The sequence below is a fragment of the Beta vulgaris genome, chromosome 4 (assembly GCF_026745355.1).
Source record: "Beta vulgaris subsp. vulgaris cultivar EL10 chromosome 4, EL10.2, whole genome shotgun sequence".
NCBI lineage: Eukaryota > Viridiplantae > Streptophyta > Magnoliopsida > Caryophyllales > Amaranthaceae > Beta > Beta vulgaris.
In genome coordinates this window covers 58,799,908-58,823,194 of record NC_079205.1, presented here as the reverse complement: position 1 = coordinate 58,823,194, position 23,287 = coordinate 58,799,908, and the positions used below count along the sequence as shown (strand labels likewise).

Here is a 23,287-nt window from a genome sequence, read left to right as displayed (position 1 = left end):
CTTTTTTAGTTTTTCCTTTTAGTTTTGCGCTATTTAAAAAAATATATTAATAAAAAAATTTCCCTTAAATATGAAAAGAAAAACTATCATATAAAATATTTCGGCTTTTCTAAATAATAGGCTTTTATCATTTTCACTAATATATATACACACACACAAAGTTAGACTATATCATCAGAGTATTATACTATTGATGAAAAGGATAAATATCCCCCTGTTCAGAAAAAAAAAAAGTCGTCAATTGTAAAAGGGAAAATGACTAGCAATAAAATCCAAAAGCACATTCAAGTGTATCTTAGAGTAACTTCAAGATTATGACATTCATGAAATTTACATACTTATTATATTAGCTACAATAGTTACACAAACCAAACATATACATGACATCATGTTGTGACGCAACCTTTTTCTCTATGACGTCAGCCATCCCATATTTTTACTGAACAAGTGTTGCAGATGCAAAAGAGTGAGCATACAGTTGCTTCAACAATTCTTGTCTTCTGAAGTTCAGGCGTAGCTGATACAAAGGGTATTTCACAATCCTCTTCTATATAAGCTGCAATCTATAAAGCTTTCTGTTTCCTAAGCTGGATTAGTGGGCATTAAGTAATTAACAAAGGGGAAGAAATGAAGAATCAGGTGCTCTTCTGTGGAAGAGTTTCAAATGCTGAGACTGTGTTTTCAAACTTAATTCGATGCAGAGGAGTTCCACTTTGCTTTATCGCGCATGCTACTTTGTCTTCAAGAGGACAACGCGCCTTCAGCATTGAAAACACGTGATTGTTTAACCTCCTCGCTTTCTTCATGGCTTCGATTAAGGGTTCCCATCCCTTTCAATCCAGAAAGCAGACATATCAAATAACTCTCGAGACTCGAGGTGTTTAAGAACATGACATAACAAAAAAATTAACCAACTTCCAGAAAGCATAGGTCTCAAATTATAACTATAAATTTAGCTCAACTTTAATTAAAAGATGATGGTGTTTCTGGTTAAACTTCCATCTGTGACAGATTATACAGTTATATAGAGTTCATATGGCTACAAGCTATAAAGTGATTCTCAAAGGGAAGCGTGTTGTCCCTTTCTCCCGAAAAAAGAACGTGAGTATATTTTAGGATCAGTATGATCTGCATTCATAATCCACGCACAGGCAAATATGTTTACCCAGCAATATCTCTCAACAGTTACTATTTAACATTCAGAATAAACTTTCCTTCAATATAATGAAGGGAAAAACTCTCACAACACCACCAGAATCCCCCACCCAAAGCACCAATGTGGATCCTGATGTGGTCACATTCTAGGGAGGTCTAGATGCAGTTATGGAGTCTAATCCTTGACAAGTACACATTTGCAATAATGCAACTGACCCAAGAGAAAATGGAATCTGAGTAATATGGATGAAGGAAATAATTAGTGCAAGGGAGGAGATAGAGGGGAAAGGTAAATAATGCTGACAGTAACAATAGCACGTAGCAAAGGTGAAGAGACTGATCCGCTTGAGGGTAAATACAATATACAAACGGACAGACCTATACGATTGGTAATTACTTGAGACGTTCATAAATCATAATCCGCTTGAGGGTAAATACAATATAAGAATCTGTGCTCAGTAATTAGTTGAGCACACATACAGAAGTTCTCTGCTTGGTCATCTACTGAGGTTCATGCTACTATTAGATGCATCATTAAGCTTCCAGAAATATACACATCACCAGCCTTATTATTACTTAGAAAGCGGAGATCTTTCAAGACATAAGCATTGCAACACATGAAAAAATGTACAAGCAACATCGAAGTTACTGAAAGGTCCATCTGAAGTAATTACAGAAGGAAGATGGTAAATTGAATTCAATATAAATAAAACATTTAGTGGCAATAAATGATCAGATATTAAAGAATTCTTACCTGTATACCCTGGAGATTTTTATGCATTTGTGTAAGTTCCGTAACCTCAACTTCTGCAGCGTTAAGGACTTGATATGAGAAATCAAAAAGTTCAAAATGCAGCTGCTGACCAAGTAAATATATCATTGTACAGCCTCCCCATGCTACTGAATCTCCCAGCACCTCATGATTACTAGGGACTCCTTGAACAGATTCCTCCAAATAATCCTGCAGTTCAAAATTCTTTGAGAAAATAAAAATAACCAATACATTTCACGTGCCTGTCATCTAAAAAGCTTGATAAGTACCAAGTACCAACTCATGCTCAAGTGAGCATTCTTGTCGAGATAAGAGAGAGTTTTGCTCCCACCATCACAAAACATCTGACTGCAACATGGGGTACCATACCATTATCCTAATGCCTCTGATGAGGCTCCCACATCCCACCTAAGGTGGGGTCAGTCAGATGTACATAGCCTTGCTTTTGCAATAGCAAAGAGGCTCTTTCCATACCTTATAGACCCACAGTCGAAAAGGCTACTAGTAAACAAGGTGAGCCCAAGTTATTCTCTCTCTCGCTCTCTGTCTGTGAGTGGGGGGGGGGGGGGCAATCAAGATATTCATATAAAAGAGAGGAGGTACCAAAAAGGTAGTATTAACGCCAAAACTGAAGCTAGTATTACTGGACAACTTGGTCACAGCTAGAAGTGAGCCATAAGAATGTATACACTAGATCTAATCCTATAAATAAAAATAAAAAAGAGAAAAAGATAATCAGGATACACCTGAGTCAAAAGCGAAATCCATATCACTAAAGCTATAAGCAATTACTAAAGAATGACAACCTAATATGGCATATCACTTACAATTTGAAGACCACTAAATATTCGGTAGAAATCCTTTGAAGTTGTAATGTCTATGAATCCTGTCTTCGGAGTTGCACTCCACTTGCTACAGTACTTGTCCAATGCTGCGCTTGTAAATGCAAGAGCATATTCCAGAACACTTCCAGTATTCAAATTTGCTTTGTATAAGAGATCTGCAACAAGAAATCTAAACATTACACAAGTACAACACACCCTAGCATTATCATTTTCTCGTCTGTTAGACGTATGTCTTTTGTTTGAGAAGCAACGAAACTTGTCTGCATGTGTTCCTTATCGTGAAGAGACTTGAAATTTGCTTTGTATAAGGCATTACACAAGTACTACACACCCTAGCATTATCATTTTCTCGTCCATCTACGTATACAAATTTGCTTTGTACTCCGTCCCTAAATAGAGTTCCCATATCTTTTGGGCACAAAAATACGAGATTGTAACCAAAATGGTCGATGTGTATGTAAGTTTATAAAAGATTATCTACCGTTAATTACTAGTAAAAATAAATCTTTTGATAATTTTTCCTGGTGTTCATAGCAAGAGAGGCATAAAAACACAGGCAATTTAATATCTAACAGGTTCATAAGCTGTTTAATGAAGGAGATGTAATAAAGTTGATCATTAAATAGTTATTGTAGCTTCGAACTTCTGATACAAACAAACAAAAAATTATTGATAGGAAATGCATAAAAAGTCTTTCCAGAAGCAAACACAGATTGACAGAGGTTGTTTCATAACGAAGGGCTATTGTCTACAGCCCATATCAAATGCAAAAAGTGACAAATTATTATTAATTGGCAAGGTAAAACAGTTAAGTTATCCGACTGAATAGTATCAGTTATAATGATAAACTATGTACTTAGTCCATAATCAGAGGAATCAAAAGAACAAAAAAAATCCCATTTTGCATATCAAGTAGACAAGCATAAAGTTCCAAGTTTCAATGAATTTATCTGCCAAATAATGCCAATTTACTGCTCATAAGTTACTCCCTCCATCCCCCAAAGGCTTTTCCATTTTATCATTTATGCTTGTCCCAAATTCATTGCCCATTTCCTTTTATAGACTATGGGTCCACCAAATATAATAAATTCTTTCCCCTTCATTACTTTTTGGAATGTTTGTGAACCACTACCTATTAGTTTTCACTTTTTGAAAACAACAACCTAATAAGGTTTTATTAAAACAACTACTTTTTAGTTTGTCTTTGGGTGGCACTACTGGAAACTATTAGCAGCTTCCGTCTATGAACCAGAGATGAGGATTATCCCCTAATTCTAATTTTTAAAACCCTAATTTGCAAAATAACTTCCTCACCAAATTGATGAACAATTATCCTCAATACATAACCCCCATGCACGATTATACCCAATTCCACTTTTTCAAAAACCCTAATTTGTAAAATGTTCGGAAAGTGTAATCGCTAAACCCAATATTGTAATTTTTTTAAGATAGATGATATTACTTGTTGCTAGATGCACAATTCGGACACTCTTGTCTTCGATTCGATGCTACGAATCAGGGAAATGCAGGACTTGAGAGCATAAGCAGCGAAATTGCGTGAGGAAGGGGGATTGCGGGGCCCATTAACAGAATTGTTTTAACGGTTTTTGTCATTTGGTAGTGTCACTCAAAGAAAAAATTGATAATAGGTAGTAGTTTGATAAAAACAAATAAAAAACTTATTAGGTAGTTGTTTTGAAAAAGTGAAGACTAATAAGTAGTGTTTCACAACATTTCCTTACTTTTCTTATCATTTGTTTCTCTCGTCCAGCAATAACTTGCATAATACTTCTTAATACTTTACTCATCAAAAGGCCCACCACAAAGCTTTTCCTTAATACTTGTGTCCAAAAGCAACGAGAAAGGTTTTAGGAGATGGAAGGAGTACTACATACACATGCATTAGAAATTGTTGAGACTCACCTGTCATTGACCTGGAAGCAACAATACTTCTATATCATGAAATAGATGGCTAAAAGATGGAGTCATCTTTATACCTGCTGCTTCTGCCTGTTTTGACATTGTGTAGAAGGATGATGGATTTGAGCAACTAGGATTTGAAACAATTGCAGTAGTGGTTGATTTCAGGAGATTGACAATAGGGCTTTCCCCCTCTCCTTGTGATAGCAGGATTTGCCCATCTGCACCAGGTATGAAGCCAAGCCAGGGTGCGAGTTGCATAAAGCGTGATGTATCCACTTCCCTCTACAGAAAATAAAACTCTACTTGTAAATAACTAGAAGAAATGTTCTGCTCTCAGTCTAATATTTGGCTATAACTTGAGCTCATCTGCTCATGCCTGTACCTTTTAACGCAAATGACACAGGTATATATGATTAAGAAAAGCAACATGTGTTTTCCTTTGGTGCACGATATAAGTTATCAAAGGTGGGGCCTTGGGGAGCATGATTATAATCAAATACCAAGTGACTGTAGTACTGTACTGTAGAGTGCCAGATTCTGAGAGCTCTGAATCTACATACTTCCTCCAGACACTTTCTAATCTTCCCATTTCTCCTTTTCAAAATCACTCAACAAATTTTAATCATAAATTCTTACCAATATATAACAAAAAATATAGTCATGTGGATCTTGTTAGATTCATTTCAATGTGTACGTTCAACTATAAAATTTAATAATTCTTAAAAGTATGTAATTAAAGAATTGTAAGTCTTACACAAGACTACATTACAATAAACTGTGATCAGACCACCTCACTTTGTGCTCTAAGCCTCTAAAAGGGTCCCTTTCAGATGACAGGTTAACTTATATCTTAAAAGGGTCAATTCTACTAAAACTGACTCTTTAAGGAAAAAGGTGACCCTTGTCTTACCATTAGTTACGGTAAGGCAGTCTTATATGATATTTTTGTAATTGAAGAATTCATTGTCAAAGTTGAGTGTCGGAGATTTCACAAAGAGCAAATGGGAAGGTAAAAAGGGGAAGAACAGCAGAGAAGTCAAACATCAGATAACAGAATTCTTCTAAGTGCTTCAAAGTGACTCCCTCCAATTGTTCCAGGTAATTCAGTGAATGTTTAAGTAATCACTTATGCTAATAACACATTTTATCAAGTCAAAGATCACTCGAGTCATCTAGCAAACTGTATTTTGGATTTTGGAATACAGTGGTTATCCTGTTATCGTCATCTGCGGCTGTCTCATTCCATAGGATCAAGTTTAACAAATTTACAGCACAGTTAGTGGGTCACTTTGTTTGACTTTCATTTATTTAGTTTAAGGAATGCTGAATATTCTGGATTGTGCTTACTTTAGTAGTGATACTATTTGCTTTTATCTTAAATACAAAATACACAGCCATAAAACTTACCAAGACAATATCTAGAAGACCCATCCAGTATAGTATGCTTCCTATCTCCTTAATCCCCTGAAGAACTTCCTGCTTGAGTTCTGTCTTTGAGGTCCAGTTAAGCTGCTCTTTTATATGTTTCATGCAACCTGGATATTAAAACTTTAGTTTTGATCTGCAAGAGATGCAATAGAAACCATCCAAGAGATAAAACATAAACTCTGCAACTAGAGCATAGTAGCATACCTGTCACACCACCATCAAAGGGTAGCAGACCTATCGATTTGGGTAATGCTTCTTGTAATCCTGTAATCGTTGCTTCAAGAGAACTTATCTGTGTCATAAAGTAACTCTAAATGAGATACAGACATGAGTCAAAGAAACAGTTCACATCCTCACTTAATCATGATAAATTTCCATCAAAACTATCTACCCGGCCTAGGGCCTACAACCAAATTTAGCCAGCTCTTCAAAGTCGTATTTCCACAAAAAGCCATCACAAAAAGACATGGGAGCCCATGAAATTGCAAAGCTATCATCAATATAATTTATGTGGCTTCTAATGGTTCGAAGTTGTTTTTTCAGCTAGTAACATTTGTTGTTTGACTTATACATTGTTCATTTTGACTTGATAATCACATGTAAAAACTGGGTTAAGAAAGTTATCAGGTCATTTGTTTGTTATATATATATGTATGCGCTTGATAATCTGGTTAATAAACGAGTTGGGTGACCCCGTTTAATAAAAGGGTCTGATAGGGTAGTTGACCCGTTCTATTAATGGGTCAGGTTAGGTTGAGGGGATTCATTTTGTTTACTTGTAAACCTGACATGAACTCAACACGACCCGACTTATATGCTAGCTCTAGTTTAGCCTAATGACATTCTTGATTGTTCAAGACTTCAAGGGGACCACTGTCCTTGTGGTGAGGGGGGGGTGGAAGCTTTTACGAATCGTTGAGTTTACCCATAAAGTCTAGATGTCGTGGAGATATTCTTTTGTAATGGTTTAGATCTTGGTACTGATATGCACCAATTCTAGAAAAAGTGAGAGAACACTCTAGACTCTAGAGTCTTGTAAGAAGATACGAGACTTTCAATAATAGAAAGTTTCTTCTGAATAAGACTAATGTTAGGAGATCTATAGACTATATCCACAAACAAAAACAAAAAAAAGCTAAAAAAAAGGTTTTTCCACATACATGCGGCTGTAGTTAGATTGGCACATATTGTACGAGTAGGTATACTCCATTCTTAGAATCAGACTAGAATGTCACCAAGTCAGAAAGTCCCAAAGTTCAACCCCGACTCTCACAGATATCTCTAGCATTTTTCATATGATACTATCCTTCGTTCCCGACCTAGCTAACTTTTTCTTATCCCTGTTATTTCCACATAAAATGCCAATGGGAGTGATGGATCAACCCAATTAACCCGATAAAAGCGACAGATACTTAGCCTTTTTAATTACCTCAATTAGTATCTAGTAATGTAAGGGTATCAACTATCACGTCTTGGCCTCCCTCATCCCCCACCAATAAGAAAGAAAATATGAGGTCACTGTTGTATAAGTGGAAGATGCTTTAAAACAACAGTTGTAGACTAAAAAAACATACCTTATTAGATATGTGATCCAGAAGAGCGCGAAGCAGCCATGGCAAAGACCGGGTTCCCAAAAGGCGGACGATGGAAAACATGTGAGGCATCCCAAAGAAGCCATTGTGCAACCTCGTAAAGCTTTGATGTGCAGAATTTAAATCCTGAACATTGGTAAAAGTAAGGAATAAAAAATTAGAAGCTCGGAATAAGAATGTCCTTCTGCCATGGAGCAATAAGGCGAGGACTGGAGCACATAGGAAACAGCTTAGTGTTGGAGACAAAATAGTTGACAGACTTCCACTCATACCATGGGAAGCAGGAGCAGTACTTGATTATTGTGTTTAACATCAGAACAGATATAACAAGGAGAGCTGATACCTTACAAAAGTTTGGTATGCCATAAGCAAATTTACATTATTGAGAACTAAAGCTTTAAATTGTATATGAGATGAAAAGATATCATGTTGAGACCAGCCAGGAAGAAGTCAAGTAAACATAATCTTACTTGGTTACCACAGTAGAAGTTTGGCTTGGAATAAGGCATCGATGGCTTCTGAACTCGACCATTAGACAGTTTCGGTGACCGAACAAATCGTTGAGTAGTATTACATAATATGAAGTTTGGAAGGAAATCATTCTGCATTTCTGTCCAGATCTGCGAGTGACATGAAAAGAAAAATGGTCAAGGGTTCTGCTGGTAGAACACAGAAAGCCTAGGCAACCAAATCTTACAAACCAATGCAGATGATCAAAGAAGTAACAATATGGTGAAAAGTTAGAAGGTAAACCTGGTAAGCAAGTCGACTTGAATAAGAAACAAGAGATAAGTTCTCTTGCATCTCACTGAAGATAAGATTGAAGGAGTCTATTGTCAGATCCTCACACAGCAACTTATGGGCATGTTTTAAGATATTTACGAGGTTTTCCAATTCCTGAACAGAAATAATATTATAGAGAAAGGAACAAAAATGAATTTGACAGAATATAATGTTCTAGTAAACAAAACCAAGGACAAACATGGACACTTACAACGATAGCACAGATATCTTGAGACTCAAAACGATCAAACAGAAACTCCAGGTTCTCTCTGAAGGCCTTGTTCATACGTTGTGAAATCAGGCATCTTAAATCAATGCTCCTTCCCAGTAACTATGCATCAATCACAAAGAGTATTAGACTGTTAAATACAAGGAAACAAATCAGAAAACTTTTGTTTCTATTTTATCTTTTCTCTAAGGGGTAGGAGGTGGGTTGGGCGGAGGAGGAGAGGGGGTTGTTCGGTAGAAGATGCATGGGACAGAGCCGCAGAGCTGCCAGGGGGACCATTGTCCACTGAAGGACTTTTATATGATAGAAGTGTACTACATCTAAAAGCAGGAATTTCAACCAAATTGAGGTTTTACTCCTTTCTAGATCTTAATATTTGTAATAGTTGACTAACGGTGGATATGCGGTGACTTACATTTGTGGTCTATCCTATGGCATGGGGGCAGATTGAGTCGGCGTATGGAAGTACTATTTGTTTCGTATCAATGTTCATTTTTTTCATGTTGAGCATACCTCCATATTTCAATCTCCTGTCAATTAACCCCCCCTTAAGTTCGCTTGATTGTGAAATTAACCCCCTTAACTTTTCAATGTAGACATGGTCCCCATTGCTTTCACCAATTGTGAAATTCAAACCCGATCATAATTTTTGGTGAAATGTTCACCAGGAAACAATGACATGACACACTTAAACAATTAAAAAAAACATTACAAAATTTTATTGTGATACAATGAAATTGCCAAAAGTTGTTTTTAATTATTTCAAATATGTTAAAAAATTATTTAAGTGTGTTATGTCAGGAGTAATTCAGCAAAAAATTATATATTTGGGAAATTTCAGAATTGGTGAAAAAAATTGAGCCTAATTCCTACAATGAGAAATTATGGGGTTAATTTGGCAATAAATCAAAGTTAAGGAGGTAATCGCCACATTCACCAGCAAAAGAAGACGGAGAGAGAGTTGTGAATCTTGTGATTCTTTAAAATTTTCAAGCCCAAGCTGCATCCAGAGGTATGATTTAACTTCCATAGAAGCCAAAATCATATTACAGCATACAATTCTTTTTTGTTTAGTAATCCTACTAAAAACAAGGTCATATACAAATCCGAAAATGAGGACAAAAGTCCTTAAATAACAGAAGGGAAGAAAGCAATCACCACAGAGGTGCTAGCCAATCACAACATGTATATTAGTATATTACATCAGTCAAGGACACTTCAAAAAGTAAGGCACGTTAAAAAACCATGCCTATCACAATCTGCAGTTATTCCTGTTCTTAGCTAACCGTGATTCAACAATTTAGTAGCTCCTGAAGATAGACTTCCGACTTCAGACAGTTGATGCATTTTAGCAGTGCATACTACAGGCATTTAATTCCAGTTAAACTTCTTCCAGTTTTTCAGTAACTTATCTATTTAAGGAAAACATAATCTCAGCTTCAAATGGCATAGACATTAGACACACATCAGAGATAATTTCTGGAGATTAAACAGAATTTGACATCGAATTAAAATCGCCTATCTCTTTGACCAAACAAAGTCCGAAATTGTCATTTTCTTGTAGGATAATGTATAGCATGAGACCATTGAGTTTTCAACTTAGCCCTTCTTTTTGTTATGAGTGAAATTAGATACATCTTTATTACTAATTAAAATTTAGTAAGTCACTAGAAGACGCCTTTGAAGATGATATAAAGGTGGAAGATCACAAAACTCTTGTGAGTGATGGACTTCCCCGACAACATGGAATCATGCTCACCTTTACTCTAGTCATTTTAAATAGCGCATTGAATCTCATAGGTTGAACAGAGTATTTTTCTCCATTGTCCACTGCAAAGAGGAATGAGGAGTCGAGCAATTCTCTAACAAATGGAAACAACAAAGATTAAGCTTTAGTGAAAAAACTTCGAAACTTCAAGTATCAGAATGGAAGAAGGGAAAATAGATCACTGCCAGACATACCTCGCTGCCCAACTCTTGTAATATGTGAAAATAATATCACACAATTTGGAGACAAAAATATCAAAACAATGGTCCACCTGTAGGATATCACGGATCTAATCAAACCCCATCTCAGAATCACTAAGCAAATCACATAATCAGCATTAGAAGCTGTATATTAGATCCCACAATGTACCAGCGTATATACTTCTACGAGTACATCATATTAAATTAAAATATATAGAAAGATCTTCTTTGCATATTTTACAGAAAAATATAGAAATTAAGAAAAATAGCAGACAGAAATCTGACTGCAAATTAAGTGCCTCATGCTCATCACCAAAAGGGGAAGGGAGAAAAAAGATTAAAAAATTTCCAATATCACACTATATCACAAAGGTCTAACAAGCATAGATATAGACCAAGCCTAAGAACCAGGAGTTCTTCATTAAAGCATTATTGATACGAAATAGCATGCCAATTGTGTTGAATTTGGTCAACAGAGAGAGAAAGCGACAAAAGCTAATTTCAATTGAAACACATATCACGAAATAGCTAAAAAAAATGACAAACACAAAAAGAAACTTCCTAAAGCATAATATCTAATATGAGAAAACTAGAAGCAAGAAATGTTAGTGCCCTTTCTTATTACACCTATTATAAGTGCTAAAGGAAGAATAAGATGACAAGGCCCACAACCCATCACTGAAAGCCCTGAAAGAACTCACGAAGATAGAGACTAAAACAAGACCTCAAATATGATTAGAGGAAAGATGATCAACTGTTTGGGGGTGGAAGGAAAAAATACATCTCAAAAGTACCTCAGCTTCAATTTCATCATAGAGGAACCGCTGCTTGAGCACAGTTAATGCCTGTTGAGCAGCATCGTTGTAGATGTCAAATGGCATAACAACACTCTCAAAAAGGCCCGCATTTTGAGACTCAAGCACATAATCCACCAGCATCCAAGGAAGAGAGCACTCAATTGGAAACTGCAACCAAGTAACAAGTCAATTGCATCTCATTCTGAAATATAGTATTGTGTTTTACTCCTTCCTATTGACATGTGATGACTTCAATAGTGCCCAAAACTGAACTTGGCAATTGATTACTTCCCAGGTAAGCCACATGGCCTGTTTACCTGAATGACACGGGATGTTTCCAAATAGAATTCTCTGAACCAAAGGAAGCCAAGATCCGTCAGTGTTGCTATTGTCACTGCAGAGACAATCAAGAGCCAAAATCAGCTACTTTGGTAATCTTTATTACTCAAGACCCCAGCAGAACTAGCAGCTTCTAATACCTTAGTAATTAGTACATCACAATTAAATACACAGCAGAGTCTGAATTGCTCTTAATTTACTAAGTCGGGGAAAACCAACATCAAATTGGCAGACTAGAACAAAATTCTGGCGTTAATTTTACGAGAAAGGGTGCATGGCCTTGGTAAACCCTTATCACAAATTTAACGCAGCAAAGAGGGAGGGAAATTCGAGTACAGTGATGGATAACAGGATATAACCTGTGTGGTCTAGTAAATGCAGAAAGAAGCCAAGCTTGTAGAAAAAGGTTTCCAACTGTTTCAAATCCTCAACAGGTATCTCTGACCCAGTATTGCTGAAGAGCCCACCTGGCTTTCGAATATTACCGCCAGAGACAACCTCATAGATCAGGAACTGCAAGCAGTGGACCTGAATTTTGGAATGAAACAACTACATCAATATCAACATTGAAATTAAGAATAGCTTCGTTGTTTTTCTACCAAGAGAGAGAGAGAGAGAGAGAGAAAACATCAAATACAACTTATGCTTCTATTTCCCCCCCCCCCCCCCCGGGGAAGAACGGAACTAAAAAGAATAAAGGGAATGAGTAATATTTATAACCGCAACATGTTAAATAGAAAAAAGAGATAATGATAGTTGGTTACATTCTGTGTTAAAAGTGGCAGCCATTTTCATTGTGGTCAGTGCAAATGAGGCAAAGGAGTACTCACCCTTGTCCTATTCGACTCCGAGAAAAGAAAAATCCGACTCTAACTTTGTTTAAAAAAATCCTAACTCCGACTCAAATCAGTATTTCAAGAAGGGGGACATTGTATTATTTTAGGGAGAGGATGTTTTATGAGATTACACTTGTGTTGAGGTTTTTTGTTTGAATTTTTTTGAGAATTCTAGTTAAAAATTCATTAAAATCAACCTTATAATTGTTGCCTTCTAAATTCTACCCATCAATTCCACCACTAAAATCACCTAAGAACCTTCCATCCATTAAGATCAATATCAAATGTGTATCAAGGGCGTATGTTTTGTAAGTCTCTTACTTACACGATCTTCTTCTTAATAAAAAATATCTAAAAGAAAAAGAGACAGGGAATTCCTTTGCTTCGCGATCAAAGATTTATGCATCAGGTACAATTGTTGGGTTTTATGATTAAGTGGTGCAATATGGAGTTTGATCATCGTAATCTTGGTGTCGGTGCATATTGGAGTGAACCTGAATATTTGCTTTGGTTAAATTTTACCAAGGCTTGTTGGGTAGAAAGTGGAAGTTTGATTGTTTTGTTTGTTTACTTCGTCTTGGAAAATAATTTGATGTTTATAGTTGCTATATTGCTGCAGAGAATTAGATGTTCATGGATTTTTTTTCTTTTTACATCAAGGGGTAGTAATAATTGGCTCTCGAGTCTCAAGTAATATTTTCAATTTGCATATACCTGCACTGTTTGGCCGAATTATATTAGTGAGATTGCGATCACGGGAAGTCGGGAACTGAAAAGAATTATTATATTGTTCAAAATCTTTATTCCAGTGCGGTGTGTTGGACAGAACTTGTAATTTACCATTGATAAAGAACAAAATTTCTAGTATTGCTTCTAAACATATGGTGGAGACACTTGGGTTGGAGATCACAAAACATCCTGTCCTTATGAACTAGATGAGGGTGTTAAAGTAACTCGTCAAGTTGTGGTTGATTTTTACGTTGGGGTATTCTGCAGACATGATACTTTGTGACGTTGCTCCTATGGAGAAAAACTGTATGGTACTTGGAAGACCTCGGCTGAAAGATAAGAAAATTGGTTTTGTTGATAATGAATGTTGGATTAATAGCTGGTACTTGAGGGTCAGGTTTACGTCTTTACCTCCTGCTACTGCTCCTACTCATCATATGTCTCTTACTACTCAAGGTAACAAGGTTAATGAGGAAATTGCAATGGAAGAGAATTTAGAAGTGGAGACTAAACAAAAAGAATCATATTTATGTCTCCACAAGAAATACACATTGATGTTGCAAAATTGCTCCATGTGATACTACTACCTATTTGGAGAATAATGGGTCACAAGAAAATTGTTCGGAGTCGGGACACATATACCATGTATAGAAAATGAAAAGTAGCATAGTAACCAGACCTGAGCTGCTGTTGGTGCAACTGGCCTTGGATACAGGTAGCTCCCCTTGCTTACTTCACCTTCTTGCTGCAGAGATTGCAACTCGGTCTCTTGCTTGCTTGTATTTGCCATCCAATCAGCTGAAAGGGTCCGCATATCAGACAAAATCCTGAAAAATAATTGTTCCAGATTATTAAGGTGGAAACAGATAAGTCAAAAAGAACAAAGACAGAACCATCAGTCAATGTTTAACAAAAAAACAGAAATTTTAAGTGATGAAATGTGGCATTGAACTAAGACAAAACCGTCCTTTTCTGATGCTACATATGCATCAAAACTACAGAAGTATTTTGGATGTTAAAACGAAAAATTCCATAGTCTTTCTTCCAAACCACCCACTGACAAATTTTTAGATCCCTAACCTCCCTCATTGCTGATCGAACATACAGAAAAGGAGGCTGAGTAGCCTCACACTGGATTTTGGTAAGTGCTTGAAGACCTTACCTGAAAGCTGCAAGTGGAAGTTGTGCTTAAGCAAGAAGGGGGAACAAGGAGAGAGAGCACGAGGTTGGCCACAGAAGCATTTGACTGTGTTACAGAAGGGTGCGGCACTATGGGATAAGAAGGGAGATGGATGAGGAAGTTTAAGGTACGGTAAAGTGGATGAGGGCGAGTGCCAGAGTCATGGTGTCAAAACAAGGCCGCATCATATCTTATCGCCCGTGTCGTAAAGGTTTTCAAAGATCTACCGAACCGATATTACCCGCATCATAAAGGTGTAAGAAAACCGCATTTTAGGCAGGTTTTAGGGGTATTTCATGGTTTAAGCCGGCATTCAGCGATATGACAACCGCATCATCCCCGTTCCCGCATCACCGTGACCGTTACCGCAACACCCAAACCGTATTCTTGAACTATGCCCAGAGTCGAGCAAAGGAAAAATTGGTGTGATTAACAGAGAAAGAGAAATCTATTTTGACATAGAATTCAATATTCTGCTCGTCTTGTCCCCCTCTGGTTTCATTCTGACATTATTTCCCTTCCCCAAAAAGTAAAAATACTCCGCCTAATGACAAACAGTAATATCGCTCTGTGAATATGCTGGTGTTTCTCATTCAGAAAATAGTATCTGTTTAGAACATTGAATAAGATACTTACCCTAGAGTTTTTAGAGTAATTATCCTACAAGAAGCATGCGCAGCCTTATTTACATGATTGATGAATCAGCTTAATTTTCTTTCTGGAATGATTTTCTCTCACGAGAGAGTTTCAATCATAAAAGATAGCTAAGAGGAGGCTAACCAATACCATCCTTGCACTATAAAGTGCAAAATATGCCTGCTAAACAAAAATACGAGGAAGAGTATAATATAAAACAATAGATTCTGAACAAGATCATTGATCAGTAACCCACCTAGAAAGGTCCTTTTTTCTCCTAAAGGTAGTACGCAGCATAGTTGCTAAGGTATTCTGAACAAAATCCTGAACTTCAGCATGGATTGTTTCCCATAAGGCATCAGCAACTAATGTATCACAACGCTGCATCATTGACCCAATGCTTTTAACATAACCAACAAGCTCAACCAATGCTCTCCTCTCCTCTGCACTGTAATTATACCGTACAACCTGCGATAGCACTAAAAGCATTAACAATCAGGAGAAACCCTACTGGCCCTTTTTTGGAAGAAAAAAAACAGTTTATAGAGGAAGAATTGTTCATCAGCCCCCACTTTCTGGGGTTAGGTGGGTTAATGGCACCCTTGGTGAACAATTTCTTCCCCTAGACCCTGCATACCCTCTGACATCCTCAGCACCCTCATCCCCTAAAAAGAATAGTCACTCTTTATTATTGGTTTAATATCACAAATATTAGATAAGGCAGATGGAGCATTTTTGAGCTGTACAAATTATAAGACTAAGAAAAGTAATGCAGAAAGTGCCTTTTCGTAGTCAGAATATAATGTTGAAGTATTATTTGTTTCTTCAGAAGTTTGGTCCTTGCACGGGCGAGAAAATTTCCATGCACATTGTTCCCAGATGCGGCCAGTCCATCTGCTCAGAAGTTGAAATCCTTCAACAGCCATATCATACATGTTGCCTTTGACATCTTTGGACCACTCAACTTCAGCACCATCTGTGGATTTTAATAAATCTAACTGCAAAAATGATAAAGTATAAAACCCATTAATGTAAATCTCAGCATATCCTTACATTAAAGATATGCCCACATAAGTATTTTGCTTCATGCCTACACATGGAAGGATATGATTTCTGAACAAACAAAGCATCAGAAAAGCAGTACCTGATTGATGGATGAAGCAAAACGAACTGTAAAATCATCATGTTCAGCCCGAATAGCACCAATATGATTAATTATAAGATATTGTCGCTGATAAGTAATATAAGTTAAGGAGCATTACAAGTCCAATAATTTGTTTGTATAACAAAAACAGAATACAAGTATATTCTGTATCTAAGGCAAGCCAGTAATATCTGCCAACATCTTCTCATAGTCAATAAACATATAAACTTGAATTCAGGCAGGTAACATACAGTTTGCCAGCCCAACTCAGCAAAAATCATTGTGATAGATATGTCAGCCAAGAATTTCAGTGATGTTAGTGCAGCATAGGAAAGATAAAAAAAAAAAAAAAAAAAAAAGAGATGACAGAGATAGAAACCGAGGTAGTGTGCAGCACAGCAGCAACCTCTACATCCTGTTGAGAAGTTTAATTTTCATTTTTTTATATAGATGACTTCTGCTGGGTAGTTTTACAATATAACCTGAAAAACACATGAGAAACCAGGGACCAAAAGGGTCATTTTACACTATGCTTACTGACTTACAGACTTGGCTCAAATATTGGAACTTACAGACTTCATCCAACTATAGACATTTAAATATAAACTATGAGCAAAAAAGAGTCATTAAGTCCATTGCTGATAAGAAGGACTAGAATTTTGTACTCCCTCTTATTTGGGGGTTGTTTTCTCTCTTAGAACATGGGTACACATTTTCTTTCAATCTATCTCTCACCACTTCTTGTTTATTGTGCAACTCCACATGTCAAGCTTATTGCCAAATGGAGGAGTAATTATAGCAACAATAATGGAAAAACATAAATTCAATTCTTCAACCATTATACTGAAAGTATGTGTGGCCAACAGCAGTCTTATCCAATAAACAAACTGAAACAAAAAAGGAACAAAGCTGACAGAGGCAGAAAAACTGAAAGAGATGGAGATAAAGAGATAAGCATATACACCAGACTGTCGTAGGCACAAACATGCATACTGACGCACGTATGTGGCAAAAAAGATAATGAAGAAAAAAATGAATATAAAGATAAAAGGATATTCTTGAACCTCACGAGGCTGAAGCTCATGTGGTGCTGGGAGAGCAAGAAGACGAGCTTGACTAGCAAACTTCGGAAAATATGATGACAACTCTTTCATAATAGCAGCAGGAGAAAGATGAAGGTCTGGAAATGCGGGTATAACTGGGTCACTCTGCACATTATTAGCATCGGATAAGTCAACCATCCATGATTTAGTTCGAGACAGTGAAGCAACAACATACTTCAAATTTATGAAAATATAATTACCCATACCTTGAAAATTCCTATAAGTCGGTTGATTTTGACCCGCTTAAAGAGTGCTTCAGTATCTTTCTCTGATGTAGTTGCTAAGACTACAAGAACAGGCAGGACACGCAACAGAGTATGCCGCTCTGGAAAGAGAAGTGCAAAATCCAACTCCAGAGACTCAACAGAGAAGACTATCAGAGCTTGAAGGATATCTTCTACACTATCCACGGTTAAGGAAATCCCAAGATGAAAAAGGAAAGCAATAATAGAACCTCTCCACCTACTTATCAAGTTTGAACCTGACTCACAAGACCTAAAGACCTTAAATTATGAAAATGGCAGCTTATATATGTCAGGATACTTGTTCACCCTGAACATCTCCACGTGCAAGTTCATTAGAATAGCCCACCTTGTGCTTAAGAAAATCTACTGGCAGCCAACAAGAGTGTGCTCCCAAGTTAAGAATTATCGATATAATTACAATATAATTACATTTGATGATAATCAGTGTTTAGAAAGTTCAAATATTGAGTTAAACATGAGCATGACATGACAAGTACAGCAAAGTCTCGATCACCTGTAAATCGTCTAATTCCTCCCTCATTGAATCGGTGTCTTGCCACTGAACACTGACTTGAGTAAACGTCCTATATCCAAATTATTCAACAAGGCGGTCAATAAAAAATATACTGTACCAAATAAAGTAGTCAAACAATTTTATTTTAATGATATATTCCCACCCCCCACCCCCTCCCAAAAAAAATACAGAACTCCCATCACAGAAATAAGCATTTGCAAAATACAATGAAAACAACATATCAAAATGGAAGAGAGATTCATTGTAGAATTAAGACAGCTCAGAGTACATTCACACTATAATCATATACTAAAGAAACATAGCATCTAAAGCATCGATATCTAGACACAGATGGAGAACAAAAAAAATGTAAATTGTACAGACAACCAGGTTTCCAAAAGTATATCCATCTGTTTGCATAATGTGAGGAAAATTAGGGTCCAATCTCAAATGTCCACATAATATACAGAAAAGAAAGGCTGAAAGTAGAGACATAGTACTTTATATTGTATAGAAAGAATAGCCAGCATACCTCTTATACCAAGAAAAATCATTTGGTATGCTTGCTTTCGCATTTTTTAGATGGTCAAGTTGCACTAAAACATCCAGCAGCTTCAACATGGACCTGTATCATAGAACAGAGCTTCAAGGACACTTGAAAAAGTAAATGCTATTAATTTTCTTTTCTTTTAAGGCAAGTATAGACATCTTATTAAGAAAGGAACGGACAGATAAGGCAGATGTCAGAAACCTCAATAAGAAAAATCCAACGTTGACTAGATTAGTAACGTTACTTAGAAAAAGACACCTTTCATGATGCAAATCAGCAAATGTATATCCTAGCTTGTTTGGCTAGTCTCTCCATTTGGTAGAAAAAATTGGATGCAGGGGTAAGTTAAAGGAAACTGAAGATAAGGCGTTGATTTCAGATGATTTATCCTGCCAATCAATTTAAATAATTTACATGGCGGCTGAATACATATTGAGCATTTTTCAATTTTCTGACTATCATGAATAAATGTTGTAAGCAAATAGGAGACAGAACATGAAACAGAAGAAACGAGACAGATACTTGTTGCCTTTTTGGTAGAATACCCAGTAAAATATTTGACTGTTATATAAAATATCCTCTTGAAGAACCCAGAATTTACAGGATTTGCAGAGCAGACACCCTTCGCTGAATTAATTTTAAATGAAGGTGAAAGTTGATCCCCAACCAAGTAGCTTTGTTATTATTCTCACCAAAGATGAGTTACAGTAGGGCCATTGATGCGTCTCTCAGGCCTTGAAAAGCGTTGCATGTCAGCTGCTAGCTGCACTAGATTACAAGAAATTATATACATTCTATGGTACGATAGTATAAAGAATGTAGATTGTAAGTCACTGGAGGTTGAAGAGGAAGCACATAAGGTAGTCGTACTTTAGATGCCGCTGATGCCTGCCATCGCTGAATTTCACGTAAACGACTCATCTCCAAGTCCAAAACTTGATATGTCTCCAAATATAGTTCAGCTTGGCTATGTTTCATGGAATCAGGAAGCTGCGATCATTCCCAAATCTTAGAATTAAAACATGAAAACGCATGGGGGTCAGGGAGGGGTGTCTTTGTATAGATTCATTTCAGAAAAAGGTCCAAGGACAAATTTGGCAGACCATAATGCTTCAATAGAGGTTATGATAGAGCAGTTCTAAATCTTAAAAACTTTCTACATATCGAGGTCTGTACCGAATCTAATTATTGCGCATCACTATATGCCCTTAGTATTTTAAAAAACAAGCTGAAATTAACCTGAGGAAGCGCCTTTATACAACTTCGATATGTATATAGCACGGATGCCATCTCTTTCCCCTCGTGGATAAGCGTGTTCTGCATGCAGAGCATATATATGTTAGATTCGTCCAAACCAACATGACAGAACTTCATGTGGAAATTGAACATAATCAGTTGAAAAGGCAATCCAGAAGTCAACTCTAGACATTTCATAAATCTATAAGTAGAGGCTGGCAGGAAGAAATGCATACCAGCTGATTAAGAGCTTTTGTGTCTTCTGATAGAGACAGGCGATAAGCAGCAATATCACTATATTCTGCAAAGAAGAAATGAAGTCATATTTCATATGGGAAGAAAAAAGCTCAATGAAAAAATATTCACTTTCCATCTATTATAGATAAGCCGAAACTATCATCATATAAACATTATGACAGAATTTTGAAAAGTAGAACTATTTATGTTTAATCGAGCCCTACGGATGAAAGTTCTTTCTAATAAACTGTGATGGTTCTGTTAGATAATCCTCTGCTGCTGCAGGACAGTGATCAAAATTCAAAAACATCAACAGAACTCCACTTTGTGCCAAATCTTTCAACCTGGGTACATAGCTTTGGTGACTAATGATATAGTGCTTTGGAACGGTGTTGTTCTAGCAATAAATCTTCATATCAAGAATATCATCAGTGAAGGAGATGAGTCAAATAGTTATCAAAATTCTCAAAAATATCTGTAATTATCCATGGGGGTTCCAAATTCTGATAGATGATCTGTCATCTGTGTCAGATACTAAGCTACTTTGATGACGTTAAGATCTATATCAAATTTTGAGAAGTGAATAGTGTTGCACTTTAGATTGCAAAACAGGGTCATTTCCATCCAGAGCTGAAATGGTATGAATCCTTTTGTAATCAGGAAATCAAAATCTAACTTTGTATGATAAGCTAGAAATAGATTCCAGGATTAGAACCTCCAAACAAACAATGTATATATTACCAGTTACCACACAAAATAGAGCATCCCATTTTGTTGTTTCCTGCAACCCACATAGACAACTAATAGAAGTAAGTATTATACCGATTGGACTTGTAGTTGCGCCTCTATCAGATGACACCCAAACTGCTGGCCCTTGCACCTCAGGCTGGTCATTCTAAATTTGAAAAAAAAATTGGTAGAACTACATTATATAGAATTTAAAATATATATTAAAAAAATGAAGCCATTAACAAATTTTTGTGTTGATGATTGACACTCCTCAAACAAAACTGATAAACCTAAATTCATAAATGATATTCAGTTATTACACTATAGTCAAAATACCATCTAACCTAACAAGAAATCAGAGGAGCCAAAAAGAGACATTAACATTAAGAAATTCACTTGCTCAACACATACATCAATCAACGGTTCCACTGTTGTCGATGTGTGACACTAGAATTCAACTCAATCTTAAAGTCGGGGTATTTGAAAATGGAATTCGAGTTACTCGATGTTAATATTGGAATACAATGATGATACAAGGTTTAGGACAGATATTTGCACATTACTTCACCATCTCTCCTAAGTCCATTTAACAATTCTTTAAAATACCAACGCAATGCTACTTATACCAAAACAAATAATATCAATAATCAAATTTACATACCACATCAACAACTAACAAGTCCTTGTCCTGTATGAATCACTCTCACGAAACATTCAAAGATAGCAAAATTCTATAATAAATGCCATAACAATTTACCAATTATACATCACCATAAAATTTGCCTACTATTTTGTCAATAATATGATGAAATTAACAAAATGAACCACAATTAAAACCCTAAAAACAATTTTCAAATAAATACCTCAAGTGAGAATGTGGATAGAGCAGCAATGGCTTCTTCAACTGGAACAGCCATAGATTCGTAGCAATGCCGCAAAATACCTATTCAATCTGCATTCAAATTCAATTTTTTTTTTATATACAAAAACGTTAGTTTAAAGCATTACGCATAATGGCAAAGTAGAGGTACAATGATGTACACAAGACAAATTTCAGCGGATCAACATGAAAATGTGTATGAAATTGATGCTAAACCTTGAAGAATGAGGATAGTTTTGCGGCAAAAATGGTAGTGAGATTAAGTAAGATCTATAGTTGGAGAGAGAATTAGGAAGAATTTGAGATTTTGAGTAGTGGGAAGGTGAAGGTGAAGGTGAAGGTGAAGGTGAAGTTGGTTGAGTTTTTGTGACTTTAACTTCACTAATAAGCTGCTATTGTTGTGAGAAATAGAGAGAGAAGTTATGCAAGTAGAGAGAGTTTTGTATATTGAAGTATTTTGATCTGATGCACATATGTAAATCTTACGCTTACATATTTATAGTGGTAAATTATACCACTGTTTACATATAGTAGAGTAGTAGGGCGGTAGAAAATTGTTGCATTGATTGAATGTTGATGGGCATTGTTCAAAGTTGGTATGCTCCAAAGTCCAACCTGACAGTCAAACTGTTGCAACACTCCCCTTGAATGTCAGTGTTGGTTCTATGTTTTATATGCTTTTGATATACTGCCTCATTAAAAACCTTGTCAGGAAAAACCCGGTGGGATAAAAACCTGATCGAAGGGAAAAAGAGTGCAGCGCATATAATACTCCCCTGAATCTAGCATATATCACGAAGATGAGCATTCCAATTTTTCGGACTAATTCTTCAAATTTCTTCGCCGGAAGGGATTTGGTGAATAAATCTGCAAGATTCTCACATGATTGGATTTGTCGAATGTTGATCGTCCCTTCCTTTTGGAGGTCATGAGTGAAGAAGAGCTTTGGTGATAAATGTTTAGTTCTGTCTCCTTTGATGTACCCTTCGCTTACTTGGGTGATGCATGCAGTATTGTCTTCGTAGATGATAGTTGGATTTGTTGTTATTGTTTCCATCCCGCATTCTTCTTGGATATTCTTGATCATTGACCTTAGCCATACACATTCCCTTCCAGCTTCATAAAGAGCAATTAATTCTGCATGATTTGATGATGTGGCCGTCAAAGTCTGCTTCGTGGATTTCCAAGATATTGCAGTACCTCCATAAGTGAATAATATCCGGATTGAGACTTAGCCTTTTGGGGTCTGAAGGTAGCCAGCATCTGCATATCCAATGAGTGACGCATTGGTCTTGATGATAGAATAATCCGAGATCTTGTGTTCCTCGAAGATAACGTAATAAGTGTCTGACTCCATTCCAATGTCTCTTGGTTGGTGCATTGCTGTATCTAGCTAACAAGTTTACTGAAAAAGCTATGTCAGGTCGAGTATTGTTA

General features: G+C 36.5%; 1 protein-coding gene across 3 annotated transcripts; it reads right to left on the bottom strand.

Annotated features, from left to right (window-relative positions):
• Nucleotides 1-241: 241 nt before the first annotated feature.
• Nucleotides 242-22,226, bottom strand: LOC104890431 (protein PIR). 3 transcript variants are annotated; one of them, XM_010675916.4, is made up of 31 exons: nucleotides 22,067-22,226; nucleotides 21,834-21,922; nucleotides 21,064-21,136; nucleotides 20,241-20,305; nucleotides 20,008-20,085; nucleotides 19,639-19,758; nucleotides 19,461-19,531; nucleotides 18,751-18,843; nucleotides 18,219-18,288; nucleotides 18,003-18,067; nucleotides 17,666-17,861; nucleotides 17,413-17,564; nucleotides 16,357-16,450; nucleotides 15,995-16,210; nucleotides 15,469-15,680; nucleotides 14,076-14,223; nucleotides 12,191-12,359; nucleotides 11,810-11,886; nucleotides 11,490-11,660; nucleotides 10,690-10,766; nucleotides 10,487-10,589; nucleotides 8,710-8,829; nucleotides 8,469-8,612; nucleotides 8,186-8,335; nucleotides 7,698-7,841; nucleotides 6,328-6,415; nucleotides 6,103-6,230; nucleotides 4,770-4,977; nucleotides 2,755-2,927; nucleotides 1,910-2,116; nucleotides 242-830 (listed from the first exon to the last, which is right to left on the bottom strand). In XM_010675916.4, the coding sequence occupies exons 2-31, from the start codon at nucleotides 21,885-21,887 to the stop codon at nucleotides 636-638; spliced, it is 3,861 nt and encodes a 1,286-aa protein (XP_010674218.1). In that variant the 5' UTR covers nucleotides 21,888-21,922; nucleotides 22,067-22,226; the 3' UTR covers nucleotides 242-635. The 3 variants fall into 3 exon arrangements, with proteins under 3 accessions (XP_010674218.1, XP_010674219.1, XP_010674220.1); XM_010675917.3 differs by lacking the exons at nucleotides 20,008-20,085; nucleotides 20,241-20,305; nucleotides 21,064-21,136; nucleotides 21,834-21,922; nucleotides 22,067-22,226 and having other exon boundaries at nucleotides 19,461-19,536; XM_010675918.4 differs by lacking the exons at nucleotides 19,461-19,531; nucleotides 19,639-19,758; nucleotides 20,008-20,085; ... (2 more) ...; nucleotides 21,834-21,922; nucleotides 22,067-22,226 and having other exon boundaries at nucleotides 18,003-18,070; nucleotides 18,751-18,801.
• Nucleotides 22,227-23,287: the final 1,061 nt, after the last annotated feature.